The sequence below is a fragment of the Schistocerca piceifrons genome, chromosome 4 (genome assembly GCF_021461385.2).
Source record: "Schistocerca piceifrons isolate TAMUIC-IGC-003096 chromosome 4, iqSchPice1.1, whole genome shotgun sequence".
Taxonomy (NCBI): Eukaryota; Metazoa; Arthropoda; class Insecta; order Orthoptera; family Acrididae; genus Schistocerca; species Schistocerca piceifrons.
In genome coordinates, this window is record NC_060141.1 from 390,512,207 (window position 1) to 390,529,047 (window position 16,841).

A 16,841-nucleotide genomic window follows, 5' to 3' on the forward strand; every position below is an offset into this window, starting at 1 on the left:
GCATATCTCCTGGCATGATGGTATGGACTGTCATTTTGTATGCAATGTGAAAATTCACAGTATTTTCCCGTGACCTATTAAAAATGTAACAGTTGTGACGTCATGCTCATAAAAGCAGCTTGTTGTTATGAAGTATTGAATAGTCTTCGTGCGAAAGCCTTTGACACATTTTGCTGTCAACAGACACTTGTGCGTGCTCTGTGTTTTGGTGTTCTAAATGGAAAATTTTCTCTGCAACTAGAATTTTATTTTGCTGTTATTCTCACATTTATGCTTTATTGATGCAGTATTATTCCGCAGTAGTGGACTAAAGTAAAATTCTTTGTTAGAGTATCAGTTCTCACGAGTACAAATTATAGAAATTTAACTGTAAACTAAAACAATGAAAAATTCCTGGAATTCTAAAAAATTTCAGGGTTTTTCCTGGGCGTCCTGAGGTGTATACATTCTATCATTCCTGAAGCTGAAAACAAGCTCCAGTGAAAATAAAGAGTTGCTTATCATTGCAAATTTGGGTCTTTTTGTGATAAACTCTGCCTAACACAGGCAGAAAACTTTCTGTTGATGTTAATAGTTGGCTTGGAACTTTGAGGTGGACTGTAACTGCATAAATATTGCATGTGAAGATGTAATGATTGGAAACAGTTCACTGAAAATGTGGAGGCATATGCTAAGAAAATAGTCACATTAATACCAATGTTTGAAATGCCTGTTCCTAGATGATTAAAACTAAGTGCTGGACTGGGACTCGAACCTAGAACCTTTGTCTTTTGTGGTAAGTGCTCTACCAACTGAGTTATTGCAGCAAAACTCACAACTTGTCCTCACAGTTTTATTTCTGCCAGAATGTTTTCTGACACATCCCTGTTTGAAATAAGTACAATTACCATGATCCTCACCATAAGAATTCATATGGAGTTGCTAATATCTTCAAAAGGACTCTAAAAACTGTTTAAAGAACTGATACAGTTCATTTAAGTGATATGGTTATATTTATGATGCCTGCACATAGTGGATAATTTTTATATACAGCTAGGTTCAGAATTCCTATACATGCTTCTAGAGGTTGTAGTGGGGACGTAAAATTTTGATAAGGAACCCATGTCGAGAAATGTACTATTTGGTTGTAAAATAAGTTTGAAGATCGCGTCACTTTCGATGTCCAGCTTGATGGTATGGTGCGTAATGGTACAGGTGCACAATGCATGATTGAGAACGTTTTCCAGGTCACCGCAGTCCATCACATGCCGTTTCCATCTTATCACAGCAGTGGGTGCAAGAAACTAACAGCCTACATTTGCAACCAAAAGGGTTGACTATGGGGTTCCACAAACATGCTCCAGGGCTTGCAGACAGGGTGTCTGAAAGAATGTGTTGCAGATACACCTTGCAAAATGAACAGCAGGATCACCACATGGATCAGTTCCTGTAGAGCACTTAGGTCACAGCTCATTGTTTCCGTGATGTGTGCACCGTGAAGCATGTCACTGGAAAGTGACCTGATTTCAAACTGACATACAAATCATGCATTTTTGGATATGGGTTCCTTGTAATTTTTTGTTTGTACACAAGTTGTAAAACCAACTGCATCCAAGTACTGTCTTGGCTGGTGCATAATGACTCATTTTATGGGAACATTCTTACAATTTCAAGAATCATGTCATGTGGAACTAACAAAATAAAATGTGCCTAAAATAACAGAATCTATGCACATCCAACTTTTTTCACTATACCACGATCCCTGCAGCTAGCTGCACCAGGTACAAAATGCAAGATCTATAAATACCTACCACCTGAAGATGAGCTGGCTATGGCTTCAAAAATAGCTAAAGGAAGAATAAAAATGTTCTAAAAAAGCATTTCAGAGTGGCTGGTCCTAGTAGCAACAAAAACACAACCATACTCATAGGGTTAACATCAATACAATAAATTTACTTCAGCTTATAAATGTTAGATATTTTCAAATTGCTTCTTTTATCTTAATTTTTCAGAATATTAACACTAAATTCTACAAAGATCAGTTAGCTAGGTGGTGTGATAATGACTCAGTTCTTTCTAGAAATATTTAAGAAATCTACGCAGAAATTACTGGTTTCAGTGGACATGAACTTAATGTTATTTTTAACATACATGATGATACCTCATTCTCCATGTTTTCCCCACATAAATAGGCTACTAATTTATATTCCTTTACATTTAACATATGGATGCATGTGTTTACTTGGTGCTCAGACACAGATAATAAATTAACTTTCATTTGACATCCTAGAGCATGTAAAAAGACTAGAAGTTCATTTCTTCTTTCTTTCTTCCTTTTTTATTCAAAATCATATAATTCAATTTAATACATGTCCTTCATATGATGTAAGAATGCTGTGCACGTAACAGAAGGGGTGATCATGATATCCTAGAACATCAAGATATGTTTCTTTAATTTAATAGTATGCACAATGTAGATTTCTTCCTCTACCATCCAACTTCCATTTTTTTGCTACAACTAAAACATTAATGAAAACTACTAACAACTGAAGTCAGAGCAACTACCAGAGATTTATTGTACACGACAGTTAACTTACGTCTCGTTGTCAACTCCACGGTAGGGATCACGGCAAAGGTCAATGTCTCGACAGTGATTGCAGGCTCTGCATATCACTTCTGGTAAAATGAATGAAATACAAGGATCACGCCATGTGGCAACTGAACTGAATTCTCCAATACCAAGAAGGCGTAACATATTGCGGCGAATATTGTTGACCTCTTCCTGGACACTAGGGTCTAGTGACAGTACCTGTGATACAGAACGAAACAATAATAAAATAACTGAATTCCATATGGGGAAATGGTGGAGATTGCAACTAAAAGATTACACTAAACATGGGTACTATTCTCAATAATTACTGAGGTATTTTACCCCTGACTAAAAGGGAAGACATACACCACAAACTATGATACATATGACATAAAATGAAGGCTCATTCAGATACTCTGCCAGTAGTTCAATTATAGCACTAACTTACGGATAAAATAAAAAATTATTTAATGAAATCAAACAACGAAATGTGAGTTAGTTTTGCTACCTGCACCACAAGCACATTACTGCTTGTCTTTAAACACAACAGAATACTCAGCAATCACAGATACTCCAATTTTGACTATTTAAAAAAAACCACAACAACAACACACACAAATTTTACATAAGCCATATTCACCTAGTGCGTTAGAAGATGAGACTGAGAAACATAAATCAAAGAGTGTGAGATCAGGGAACAGTGGTTTCCTTGGAATGTGACTCACTGTACTGCTTAGGAAACTTGCAGAACTGAAGACAATATTATGGAAAGAGAAGAGATGAGGTGGGAGTCATGATATTATGAGAAAAAATTTGGCAGAGCCCTGAAGACTTAAGTCAAAACAAGGCACCTGGAATAAACAACACTTCCTCTGTATTATTAAGATCTTTAAGAGAACCAATCGTAACACTCTATTCTATCTGGTATGCTAGATACGAGTCAGCGAAAAATCCTCAAACTTCAATTAGAATGTAATAATTTCAATGAAGGCACATGCTGCCAGGTATGAATATTACCGGAACATCAGTTTAAAAACTCAACATTAAAAAGTTAATGACATTAGGTTTTTCTAGGGGAGAATAAAAAAACTGGTAGATGCTGACCTCAGGGAAGATACGTTTGGGTTCTGGAGAAATTTAGCAATACAGAAGGGAATACCGACCCTAGAACAGTGTTGGAAAAACTTCATGTAAGTGTTCTAGGGCTCATTCTGTCAGAATGTCTCGGCTTTGTGTGGTCCTCCTTGGAGCTACTTGGTAAATTACGACATTTCATTTAGCAGTGTCATGCAGCACTGTTTTTTCTGGCATTTGGTGCAGTGTTTTTTGATCTGTACACAATGGCAGCTATTTGCTTCTGGTATAAAGGAAATTTCGTCGTTCTTGCAATGGGGCATACATTCAAAAAAGGCAGATAGTGACCTATTGTCCCAAGCCTGGATAGAAAATGAACGAGAATTGCAGTCTTCCCTCCCAGAGAGAATATTGTGAATTCACAATGTCTATTAAGCAGTCACATAAGAACCAGGCACCAAAAATGTCCTACAGAACTGCAAGCACAAGGAATTTAAAGATATAGTTGGTGATGAATGGGCTAAAAATGACAATCAACAAGATGATTTTTATGGGATTCGTTGTTTTGTACATCAAGAAGCACTTGGCACTAAATTCGCAGGTATCGAGCTCATTATTATTGCTGGTACAAATAGTAAATTTTCTGAAAGCGCATAGATTATTATGGCGTTAGTTTCAACAGTTTTTGATGGAACTGAACAGAGTGTGTAGGGACATATATATATATATATATATATATATTACTGCAAAATATGTTGGTTAACTTAAGGGACATGCCTACAATGATTTTTTGATTTAAGTTCAGCTCTTGTTGAATTTATGAAGGAAAAAGGAAAGCAGGAACCAATACTAGGAAAACCAGAATGAACTGCAGACCTCACTTTTTGTGAGCTTGATTGCACACTTGTATGCCCTCAGCAAGATGTTGCAAGATGAAAAGCAATTTATTTTTATTCGATGGGGAAAATGGAACCATTTAAAAAGAAAATTAGATGGTGAAAGGGACAACTTCTGACAAAGAACAGTGCCCATTTGCCTAAGCTCTCTTGTGTTAAAGAAAATGCAGTGTTGAAAGAACTAAAGGAACAGTTTTCAATACATTGCCAGGAGAACCATCTCAAATCTGTCTTTGGGACCATTTGTTGTTTCAGTTTAAAGAGTCCCTGTGCTTTTGCAGCAGAAACTGATTGTTCTGGAATGTAATTCCCTTTAAAAGATAAATTCTTTTGCATTAGAGCTGTCCAGGACTTTTACAAATTTTACCTTGGAAAGAGTTTCCACATCTCCATACAGATGATGCGAAACTGATATCACTGTTACTATCAAAAATATGCATGTGGAAGGTTATTATTATTATTATTATTATTATTATAAATTATTATTACTATTATGGAATTAAGTAAGTCACAATTACATGGCAACATAAGTGACAAAAATCTGCAAACTGAATGTGTTTGTCCACATGCTGACAGTGTGTCCCAGATATAAATTTTATCATGTCTTCGGTGAACCAAAGATAATTAAATGATAGCAAAAACATATTTTGTTTGTGGTCTATATTTTTGAGAAATGTATTCACTGGAATGAACAGTAGTTCTGGATAATGAAATTTGATTCTAAATGCATTTGAAATGAAGATTTATTCCACCCTAACCAGTGTGTCATAGAGATTATTTCTTTTCTTTCTATATGTAAGCTTAAATGTTCTAAGAAATTTAAAATGAACAATGTGGTGTGCATAATATTGTTGGTGTAATAAAGCTGCACACCCAGCTTTATTTTTATTGGTGTATTCTCTTGTACAAACAGCTACAAACTGTCACATGATACAGTGCATTTGCTGTTTGCCCATATTCCCACTCAGACAGTGTGGTGCAGTAGTAGGAGGATTGGGGGGGGGGGGGGGGGGGCTGGAAGAGAGAAGTCAGATGAAGATGAGAGAGATCTACACGTGTGCAAGACCTCTATATGCAGGCAGAGTTCTTGGTCATCCCTGTATTAGAAGATACACTGAAGAAAAATTAATCAATGGTTATAGCATTTGTAGACTTAGAGAAAGCACTCTGAAACCAGCAGGGATAAAGTATGAAATATGGTATCTACTTTTCATTTACTTAAATTTGACATATTTCGTGACGGTACCTTTTCCGTAAAATGTTTACAAGGCGATATTTGTCTTGGCTTCAGTTGTCTAGTGGAAGTATGATTCCACAATGCAGTTTTGTCGGTTGCAGAAATGACCTGGTTCAATGTGTTCACCTCATTTTTAGTACTTCAAATACCATTTCTTCGAATGTGGTTTCTTCTTAAAGTTTATATAAAAAAAAGTGGTAACATAATTCATTTTTTTCTGTTCACTTCCAAATTAATATGACGGCGACCTGCACATTGTTCTACCGTCAACACACACCAAGAGTTCATTGCCGACTGACTACAGTCAAAGACAACTCCAGCGTCAAAGACATTTTACACAACACACAAGCTTCCACTTGTAATCAGTCTCTTTGATATTCTTCGTCACATTTACTAATAGTAATCAATATGCTGTCACTCTCAAAAATATAAGTAAATTAACATATAATAAGGCAAATTATAATAAAAAATTCTGACAAAAATGTAAGAAAACATTTACAAATTGGTATTGACAAATCCGGTAGAAAATAACACATCTCCCAGATCCATTACAAGTAGGAAATTAAAAGTTACAACAACTTTTACAGAAACTGCTGTTATGAGAGTTGAAGAATATGAAAGGGTAGGTGAGAGGGCATGAGACGAGATTACAACTTATCCCTGATGTTATTCAGTCTGTACACATCAAGCAAGCAAGACAGAAAACCAATGACAAATTCTAAAGGGAATGAAAATTCAGGGAGACGAAATAGGTTTGATGAATACATTGCAGTTCTAACAGAGGTGGCACAGAATGAGGAATCGGTTGAATGGAATGGGTAATATATTATAAAGAAGTTATCAAAAGAGAACAAGAAAAGTAAAGCTAGGGTGATAGAATGTAATGAAATTAGATCAGGTAATAGGAATTAGATTAGGAAATGAGACACTCAATGTGGGAGATGAGGTGTACCATTTGGGTAGCAAAATGACTGATATGGCTGAAGTAGACAAGATGTGAATAACAGGAAATTGCTGGCAAAAACAAGGAAATTGCTTCTGAAAAAGACAAATTTGTTAACAGTGAATATAAACTCAAGTTTTTCAAAAGAAAAAATTGTCCATTATGGGTTGCATAATATTCAATTTACCTGTTATTGGCCAATTTAAACTTTAGTCACAATCAAGTAGTATTCACATAACCTCTATGCATCATGTTGCAATAGATGTGATATACAAATCAATCCAGAAGTGTGGAACCACTTATAAACATTAACATGATATCTATCAAATAGGAACAGAAAGTCTGTAATACATTTGAGAGAACCACACACAATATAACTTAACTATGTATTTGACATCCAACCACTCAGAACCCAAATCATTCCATACACGAACAGAAACTCCAAAGAACAGTTAAAACAGCACAGAAAAAGAAAATAAAAACACTTACAGACCAACAAATACACTTAAACACACCAACCAAGCAGAAAGACCCACATTAACTCTACCCATGTCTCAAAACTCACAGACACAAAATTTAATAATGAAGAAACACAGCTACAACAGAAAGGTTTAAAACGAAACATAAACAAAAGTAAACAAGTGTTACACAGAAAATTTAATTACAGAATCTGAGAACACACAATCTCATGAACATCAGAAGGGCATGCACACCATGACACTGATTTAATTATGGAATCAATAGGCAAACAAATTAAAAATATCATAAATACAAGATGTGAACTCAATTAACCAACAGAGAGAACCACAGAATCTAAAACTCTGAAAACCCTTAGAGAAAAAATGGACAGAGCAAATATAATTGTAACCAAGGCAGACATGGGGAATAAAGTTGTTCTCATCGACAAACAAGAGGACAATAACAAAACACAATAACTCATTACACAGAATAAAATCACAAAAGTGAAATCAGATTCAACAAATAGTTTTGTAACACAAATGAAAAACACACTGATGAGAATAGGATGCACACTTAATGACAGATAAAACTTTGTATGGCATGTACGAAACCTATTGCTCCAAAACTCTGGAGCCAACCAAAAATTCACAAAGTAAATATCTCTGAAAGACCGGTCACAAATCACAGAAACACACACACACACACACACACACACACACACACACACACAGAATTATGGCACAGTCAAAAACACAGGGGAACTAATAAACCACATAAAAGGCACATGTGTTCCAGATACAGGTGTGTTGCTGCACCTACAGCCCAAAAATCAAGCAGCTCTCAGACAGATGCTAGAGTAAGACGCTAGACATAACAATACAAACAGCAAAAAACAATGGATATGAAGAATCTATTTAAATACGACAATCCAGGTAGTCATGAAAATAAAACAGGCTAAACAAGTAATGCAAACACCACATAAATCCAGTGACTGACACACACACACACACACACACACACACACACACACACACACTAACCAGCAAGCTGGCGCACATTCACATATGGAAACAAGCTAATACACATACCTGGTAACATATTTAAGGATCAAGGAATACAAATAGCTTACCAAAGTAATAATTCAAAACAGAAAGGTTTAAAGGAGTAGGGTGACACTGATATATGCAAAAATGTGGCATTTGCTAAAACAGTGTAACATCTGTGATGCTCCATAATTAGAACAGACCAACAGAACGTATGAAATAAGATATAATGAACATGAAAAAGCATGGAAGTATGGTTGGTTGGTTTCTTGTTAGAGGTATTCTACAAATGTTGAATAGCTTGAATGGCTATTCAACATTTGTAGAATACCTCTAACAAGAAAACTAACCAAACAACCACAATAGGAACATACATGAAAATAATCAGATCCAGGGAAAAAAAACATCTAATAAAGCTACATTCACACCGAGGGATTTGTCGCAGAAGTTTGTACCCAACAAGTTGTGGAGAAAAATACCTCGGTACATGCACACTGCAACTTAGTTCAGGGGCATGTGCCTGGCAAAAGTGGCCAACGTTAGCTTTCTCAATGGTGACATGCAGCCAGTCAGTTTCATGGAACATGGTGTCCGACACAGAACTTTTCTTTACAACAGCATCTGAATAGAATTGTAAAAAGGGAGAATAAATGGAGAAGGAAACGTAGGTAGTGGGTGCGTAACTTGTAAATGGTGTTGTCATGCAGCTCTCAGTTCTGTGATAAGTGACTTAAAAGTTCAAGACATACAGAGTTTCAAAAATTTTGTACGTATGTCTATGACAGACTTTGAAGTATTACTAAATGTGACAGCTCAATACTACACATTAAAGAATACAAATTTTTGAGAAGCTGTAACCCCTGCTGAAGTACGCGCAGTTACATTGCACTTCTTAGCTACTGGAGATTCAAACAGCTTCTTAATGTACATGCATACTGTAATAATACCAAAAGCATGTCAGGCTATAATATGAAAACCAGGTCTTGAATCCTCTTCTGAAGGACAGCAACACGTTTTTTGATGTGAAAGGCTCTCAGTTGACGTTCGATGTACTTTGCAGCTGAGGTAAACTTATCTTCCTTTTTCCTCATGATTAGGTCATTTGCACACCTCAAAACTTTCGTGGCATCATCACTAGAATATTGTTTTTATTACTTTTGCCTTCTTGCACAGTGGGTTCGTAGGAATTCTCCAAATGAGTACTCTTAAGTACTTGCTTGCCTGCCAATGACGATGATGTACTGAGGACAGTCTCTTCACCACATCTCTCTTCCGATCCACCCCAAAAAAGGGGGGGCAGGGGACATTGTTCATACTTTCTTTTTCTTTAAACACCAGATTTTGAAGCACAATGATTTCACAAGAATTTGAGACTCGCTGGAACTTTACTAACTACATAGGGGCAGTAGTGGAAAAAAACCTGCAAACTATCAATCCCGCTCATGTTGGAAGCACTTACAACAACTATAAAGACTCTTTCAGTACTGTGTTAATGGCATTAGTGGATGCCAATTACCAGTTTCTTTATGCAGAAATGGAAATTTAAAACGTATTTCAGATGGAGGTGTATTTAACTGTACAACCATTAACAAAGCCTTTCAAAGCAGGTCAGCTGCACATACCACAGCCAGAACCTCTTCCCCTAGGTAATTGTTGCTGACAATGCCTTTGCAGTAACATGTTATGATGCTCTACCCAGGTAATCATAACAAAGAAAGAATATCTAATTACAGTCTCAGTAGAGCCTGAAGAGTTGTCAAAAATGCCTTTGGAATACTATCGTCTACTTTTCGTGTTTTATGTAAATCTGTTCATCTTGATCCCCACAAAGCAACTATTGTGAATTTGTATTTATCTTCACAATTTTCTAAGAAATCGAGAAGGTCACCTAATTTATTCACCACCAGAGAGTTTTGATTTTGAAAATCTAGAAAGGGGTACCATAGAACCTGGGAGAATGAGAGACCACCTACCACTTACATCACTATCAAGAATATTTAGAAATTTTGCTGAAGATGCTAAGCAAATGAGAAATGGGCTTGTAGCACATTGTGCCACCATACGAGAACAGGTGGAGTGGCAGTATTTAGTGCTGAAGATAGTTCACTGATAATTATCACGTTCAACAATAATGATTTCCTTCTCTTGCACAACTGTAAACACCACTTTTATATTCTTCACTGTTGTCTAAATAAATATTTACAATAAAACTCATCTGCCCCCCATGAACCATGGACCTGCCTTGCTGTTGGTGGGGAGACTTGCGTGTCTCAGTGATACAGATAGGCATACCAGAATGGAGGGGCATCTGTTGAGTGACCATACAAACATGTGGTTCCTGAAGAGGGGCAGCAGCCTTCTCTGTAATTGCAGGGGGCAATCGTCAGGATGATTGATTGATCCAGCCTTGTAACATCAACCAAGACGGCCTTGCTGTGTTGGTACTGAAAATGGCTGAACTACAGCTAAATTTTTCCCGAGGGCATGCAGCTTTACTGTATTGATGATGGTGTCCTCTTGGATAAAATATTCCAAAGGTAAAATAGTCCCCCATTCGGATCTCCAGGTGGGGACTACACAGAAGGTCATCGTTATCAGGAGAAACAAAACTTGCGTTCTATGAATCGGAGTGTGGAATGTCGGATCTCGATATCGGGCAGGTAAGTTAGAAAATTTAAAAAGGGAAATGGGTAGGTTAGATATAGTTAAGTTCGGTGCCTGGAGGAAAAAGACTTCTGGTCAGGTGAATACAGGTTTATAAATACAAAATCAAATAGGGGTAATGCAGGAGCAGGTTTAATAATGAACAAGAAAATAGGAACGCGGATATGCTACTATGAACAGAATAGTGAATGCATTATTATATCCAAGATAGACAAATTTTCCATGCCTACCACAGTAGTGCAAGTTTATATGCCAACTAGTTCTGCAGATGATGACAAGATTGAAGAAATGTGTGATGTGATAAAAGAAATTATACAAGTAATTAAGGGAGACGAAAATGTAATAGTAATGGGGGACTGGAATATGATTGTAGGAAAAGGAAGAGAAGGAAAAGTAGTAGATGAATATGGACAGGAGGTAAGGAATTTAAGAAGCCACCTGGTAGAATTTTGCACAGAGCACAACTTCATCATAGCTAACACTTTGTTTAAGAATAATGAGAGAAGGTAGTATACGTGAAAGAGCCCTGGAGGCATGGGAAGGTTTCAGACAGATTATATAATGGTAAGACAGAGATTTAGGAAACAGGTTTTAAAATGTAAGACATTCCCAAGAGCAAATGCTGGCTCTGACCACAATTCATTGGTTGTAAACTGTATATTAAAACTGAAGAAACTGCAAAAAGGTAGGAATTTCAGAAGATGGGACGTGGATAAACTGAAAGAACCAGAGGTTGTAGAGAGTTTTAGAGAGAGCATTAGGGATCGATTGATAAGATCAGGGGAAAGAAATACAATAGAAGAAGAATGGGTTGCTTTGAGAGATGAAATAGTGATGGCAACAGAGGATCAAGTAGGTAAAAAGACGAGGGCTAATAGAAATCCTTTGGTAACAGAAGAGATGCTGAATTTAACTGACGAAAGGAGAAAACATAAAAATGCAGTAAATGAAGCAGGCAAAAAGGAGTACAAACGTCCCAAAAATGAGATCGACAGAAAATGCAAAATGGGTAAGCAGGGATGGCTAGAGGAGAAATACAAGGATGTAGAAGCATATAACACTAGAGGTAAGATAGATAGTGCCTACAGGAAAATTAAAGAGACCTTTGGAAAAAATTGAAAAAAATTTATGAACATCAAGAGCTCAGATGGAAAACCAGTCCTAAGCACAGAAGGAAAGCAGAAAGGTGGAAGGAGTATATAGAGGGTCTTTACAAGGGTGATGTATTTGAGGGCAATATTATGGAAATGGAAGAGGATGTAGATGAAAATGGAATGGGAGATATGACACTGCATGAAGAATTTGAGAGAGCACTGAAGGACCTAAGTCAAAAGAAGGCCCCGGGAGTAGACAACATCCCGTTAGAACTACTGACAGCCTTGGGAGAGACAGCCATGAGAAAACTCTACCATTTGGTGAGCAAGATGTAGGAGTCAGGTGAAACAGCCTCAGCCTTCAAGAAGAATATAACAACTCCAATCCCAAAGAAAGCAGGTGTTGACAGATGTGAAAATTACTGAACAATCAGTTTAATAATTTATGGCTGCAAAATACTAACACGAATTCTTTACAGACGAATGGAAAAACTGATAGAAGCCGACCTCGGGGTAGATAAGTTTGGATTCTGTGAAAATGTTGGAACGTGCAAGGCAATACTGACCCTACGATTTATCTTAGAGGACAGATTAAAGAAAGGCAAACCTACATTTCTAGCATTTGTAGACTCAGAGAAAGCTTTTGACAATATTGACTGGAGTGTTCTCTTTCAAATTTTGAAGGTGGCAAGGGTAAAATACAGGGAGCGAAAGGCTATTTACAATTTTCACAGAAACCAAATGGCAATTATAAGAGTTGAGGGGCATGAAAGGGAAGCAGTGATTGAGCAGGGAGTGAGACAGAGTTGTAGCCTATCCCCAATGTTATTCAATCTGTATAGTAAAGAAAACAACAGAAAAATTTGGGGTAGGAATTAAAATCCATGGAGAAGAAATAAAAATTTTTGGGTTTACCGATGACATTGCAATTCTGTCAGACACAGCAAAGGACCTGGAAAACCAGTTGAAGAAAATGGACAGTGTCTTGAAAGGTGGATATAAGATGAACACCAACAAAAGCAAAACGAGGATAATGGAATGTAGTCTAATTAAATCAGGTGATGCTGACGGAATTAGATTAGGAAATGAAAAGACTTAAAGTAGTAGATGTGTTTTGCTATCTGGGAAACAAAATAACTGATGTGGTCGAAGTGGAGAGGATATAAAATGTAGACTGGCTGTGGCAAAGAAAGCTTTTCTGAAGAAGAGAAATTTGTTAATATCGAGTACAGATTTAATTGTCAGGAAGACCTTTCCAAAAGTATTTGTATGGTGTGGAGCTAGGTATATATGTGAAACATAGACGACAAATAGTTTAGACAAGAAGAGAATAGACGCTTTCTAAACATGGTGCTACAGAAGAACGCTGAAGATTAGACGGGAATATCACGTAACTAGTGAGGAGGTACTGAACAGAACTGGGGAGATGAGGAATTTGAGGCACATCCTGACTAGAAGAAGGGATCACCAGTTTAGTATTGGAGGGAAGCGTGGAGGGTAAAAATCGTAGAGGGAAACCAAGAGAGGAATACATTAAGCAGATTCAGAAGGATGTAGGTTGCAGTAGTTACTTGGAGATGAGGAGGTATACATAGGATAGAATAGCATGGAGAGCTGCATCAAACCAGTCTCTGGACTGCAGATAGCAACAACAACAATAAAACTCATGTATAATAAATACGCTCTAACTTACTTACAAGTGCATAAACTCATTCTTTGCTTGTTTACACTGTTCAGAAAGAGCAACAAATCAGAGGTGTACCACTTCGATATGTACGACTCTTCTCTATCTGATCCTGATGTCTTCCAGGGTGAACATTTGTTAAGTTTGTAGACCATGGGGGAATGTAGGATCCAATAATGAACACCTTTTGGAATATTCTTCAATTAGTTTAATGGGTTTATTTTCTGTTCACTCCATTTTCACAATCTGCTACTGAATATGCACAGCTGATCACTTGCTCCCAAGAAGCAACACCACGAGTCTGCCTGTGCATTCACAGCAGAAAATTTTATCAGGGATTAGTGCAGAGTTTTCGATGAGCATATGGATACAGTCACTTATGTCAGAACAGAGTATTTCTCAGAATTCTAGTGTTGATGTTGCACACACATGTTGCTGGAACTTGCAACATGTGCCACAGCTCATGTGATGGGCGTAAGCATACATGACAAATCTCTCAGTGTGAATGTAGCTCAACACTAGAAGAAGACTGCTGTATTCAAAATGCAGTCACAGAAGAGAAACACACAAATGACTAATTAAACATCTATAACCAAACATTATTAAGCTAATGAATATGCAGTAGATAAATACACAGAAAAATAGGTTTAACAAAACAATGAGATGTACCCACAGAAGTTACATCACAAAAGAAAATAGAAGAGGTGTGAGTGCATCTACACAACATGGAAATGAAAATATATCCAGCACCAGTAAAGTGGAATGTTCTAAAACTAGTGCAACTATGTGTGAAAGAACATTATGAATGAAGTAGGAAGCAAAAAACTGTGAGAAAGAATTGTAACTTAACACTACTTAATAGTAGTAATGAAAAATATGAGAACTATTTACGATCTTGACAGACAGGTTTGTACGACAAACCACACTGGTACAACGACCACTGGAGAGTGCTTTGAAATGAAAGTTAATATATGGTATAAATAAGACTTTTATTGCATGTGTATGAAGTTTCAACAATAACTTGGATTATTAATATCTTAATTTTCCTTCAATACCCGTGAAACAGGAACGTGTGGCTATCGCTGCTTACATGTCAGTTGTGCATTGAGGCAGCTTTACAGGCACACCTATGCACCTCATTTAGGATGTAGGCTATGGTGATGGTGTGGTAATGAGAACTGATAACTACACTTGCCAAAAATGTATTTATTCTGCCAAATGAGTAAATAAACAAGTGACAAAATGAAATCAAATTGCAATGACCATTAACTGGTGATCGCGATAATTGTCTTTGCATAACAGTTCCACCAGTCCCGGAGGCTGTACACTCCTTGGTATAAGCGCGTCATCCAATTGCGTGAGAACAGTTGATGTGTGTACAGAACGAAATGAACCTGTTTCTCACAATCGCAAGGCACCTTGTATTTCGTGGACGCAACAAAGCAAAAGTGGAAATGAACGGGAAGTGCCAACCGAACTTCCGCATGGGTCTGTGGGGAACTCGCATTAAACCCATGTGGTCTGCGGACTGAAGTTATAGACTCCCAGAATACACATCTTTACTATACAATGGCTCAGTTCACACTGCCTGTTGCTTTTTCTGCTGACCCGCATTTGTGCACATCATACGTTGCCACAGTTTTGCCTATTGGCAGCTATGCATGCCGAAGGATATATGATGCAACTAACTTGGGCCAGCCTTGAGCGGCTCTGGTACTTTCACGTATTTTTGCAGCACAGCTGCCACACAGATCCCCTCTTCGAGAGCAGAGCTCAGAAGCTATGAGAAAGTGCAGCTGTCCAGCTTGTGTGACAGATATTTGGGTTCCGCATGTTTCATTCTGACGTCAGTGTGAGCGTGATGGAGGTGGGCCAGTCAGCTGTGATTGCGTGGTGACGTGTGATGTCAGCACCAAGGTGCACAGTGGGCGTGTCCTTGCACAGCTGGCTAGCGACAGTAGAGGCAGGCAGTGCTGGCTGTGAATTACTTGAAAAGATGTTGTCTTGAAAGAAAAACTGACAACAAGAGGTAGCAAAATAAAGCATTATGAGCTTCACTGTTCATACTTCACAGACACGTGAGATTGCGGGAGCTCGGCCCTGGGATTCAGTCCAGACTCAATGCTTCGGTACAGCGATCACAAGAAGTGTATACACTTGCGCAAGTACAGTGGGTGTCTACTGCAGGTGATGGCATGATGCAGCATGGTCATTTGGATTGGACGCGGCAGCTGGACGGCGTGACGTAGTCTGCTGGTGGCTGCGGTGGGGGTGGCCCGGGCACTTGTGGTGAGTGTGGCCTGGGACCCTATTCTGTAATGTTCATATCTATCGGTGCAGTTCTTAATCCGAAGTTGCTATTCTGTAAGCTTCTGAGGTCTGATACTGATCAGCCCTCCCGCTGATTTTCTGACAACTGTACCGAGAGGTGGTTAGATTTCGATAACGCCACTCATTCGGTTCAGTGTGACTTGTTTACAGCTAGAATTTGTTATTTTAGAAATGTTGCGTGGTTTTAGTTTTGGGCTTAGTGATTATGTTTTACTGAAGAACCACCAGGATGCATCCGAATGGAAAGTGAGTTCATAAAAGACTGTTTTCCTTTGTTAGAAATATGATTTGTACTGTTTTTACTGTGAATGATTATAACATTAAAGAAACATTTTCGGTCAATATTCTCACAAAACACCCGCTATTTTTACGTAATTAAGAGCTTAAAAAACATTAAATTACAAGATGTTGGCTCTGCTTACATATCTGACACGAGTGTTAGCTGAAATACTTGTGACTTTGCGTACTTTTTTCCCGCAAATGGTTTATTTATTAACTATCGAAACATGTTTACAACTTTTTAGTCATAATGGACAGAAATTTTACGAAGCCTGACAGTGGAAACCTTCCAAAATTTCAGGCATTTGTGACTTAAGTCTGCATCGTTCAGTGACAATGTGAGCCTGCATCTCTATTTATTTAAATCTGGACAGCTGGTCCCACGGTAGTTGTCATGGCCAAGTGGATAAGGCAAGACACAGTAATGCTGTAGATTGTAGGTTTATGTCCCGCCAGGTGTAATTCTCTCACCCCCCCCCCCCTTTCATTTTTGTAACACATTCTGAGACTTTGTTACTCATGAAAGTTACGTATTTTTCTGCAATATTCATTGTTATTTACATTTAAG

General features: G+C 37.7%; 1 protein-coding gene across 1 annotated transcript in view; it reads right to left on the reverse strand.

Moving 5' to 3' along the window:
* LOC124794912 (DNA polymerase epsilon catalytic subunit 1) overlaps window positions 1-16,841 on the reverse strand; it is a 306,938-nt gene that overhangs the window by 16,080 nt on the left and 274,017 nt on the right. The window contains exon 34 of the mRNA XM_047258614.1: window positions 2,577-2,788. Within this exon, the coding sequence (XP_047114570.1) occupies window positions 2,577-2,788 (212 nt within the window). The remainder of the gene's footprint in view (window positions 1-2,576; window positions 2,789-16,841) is intronic.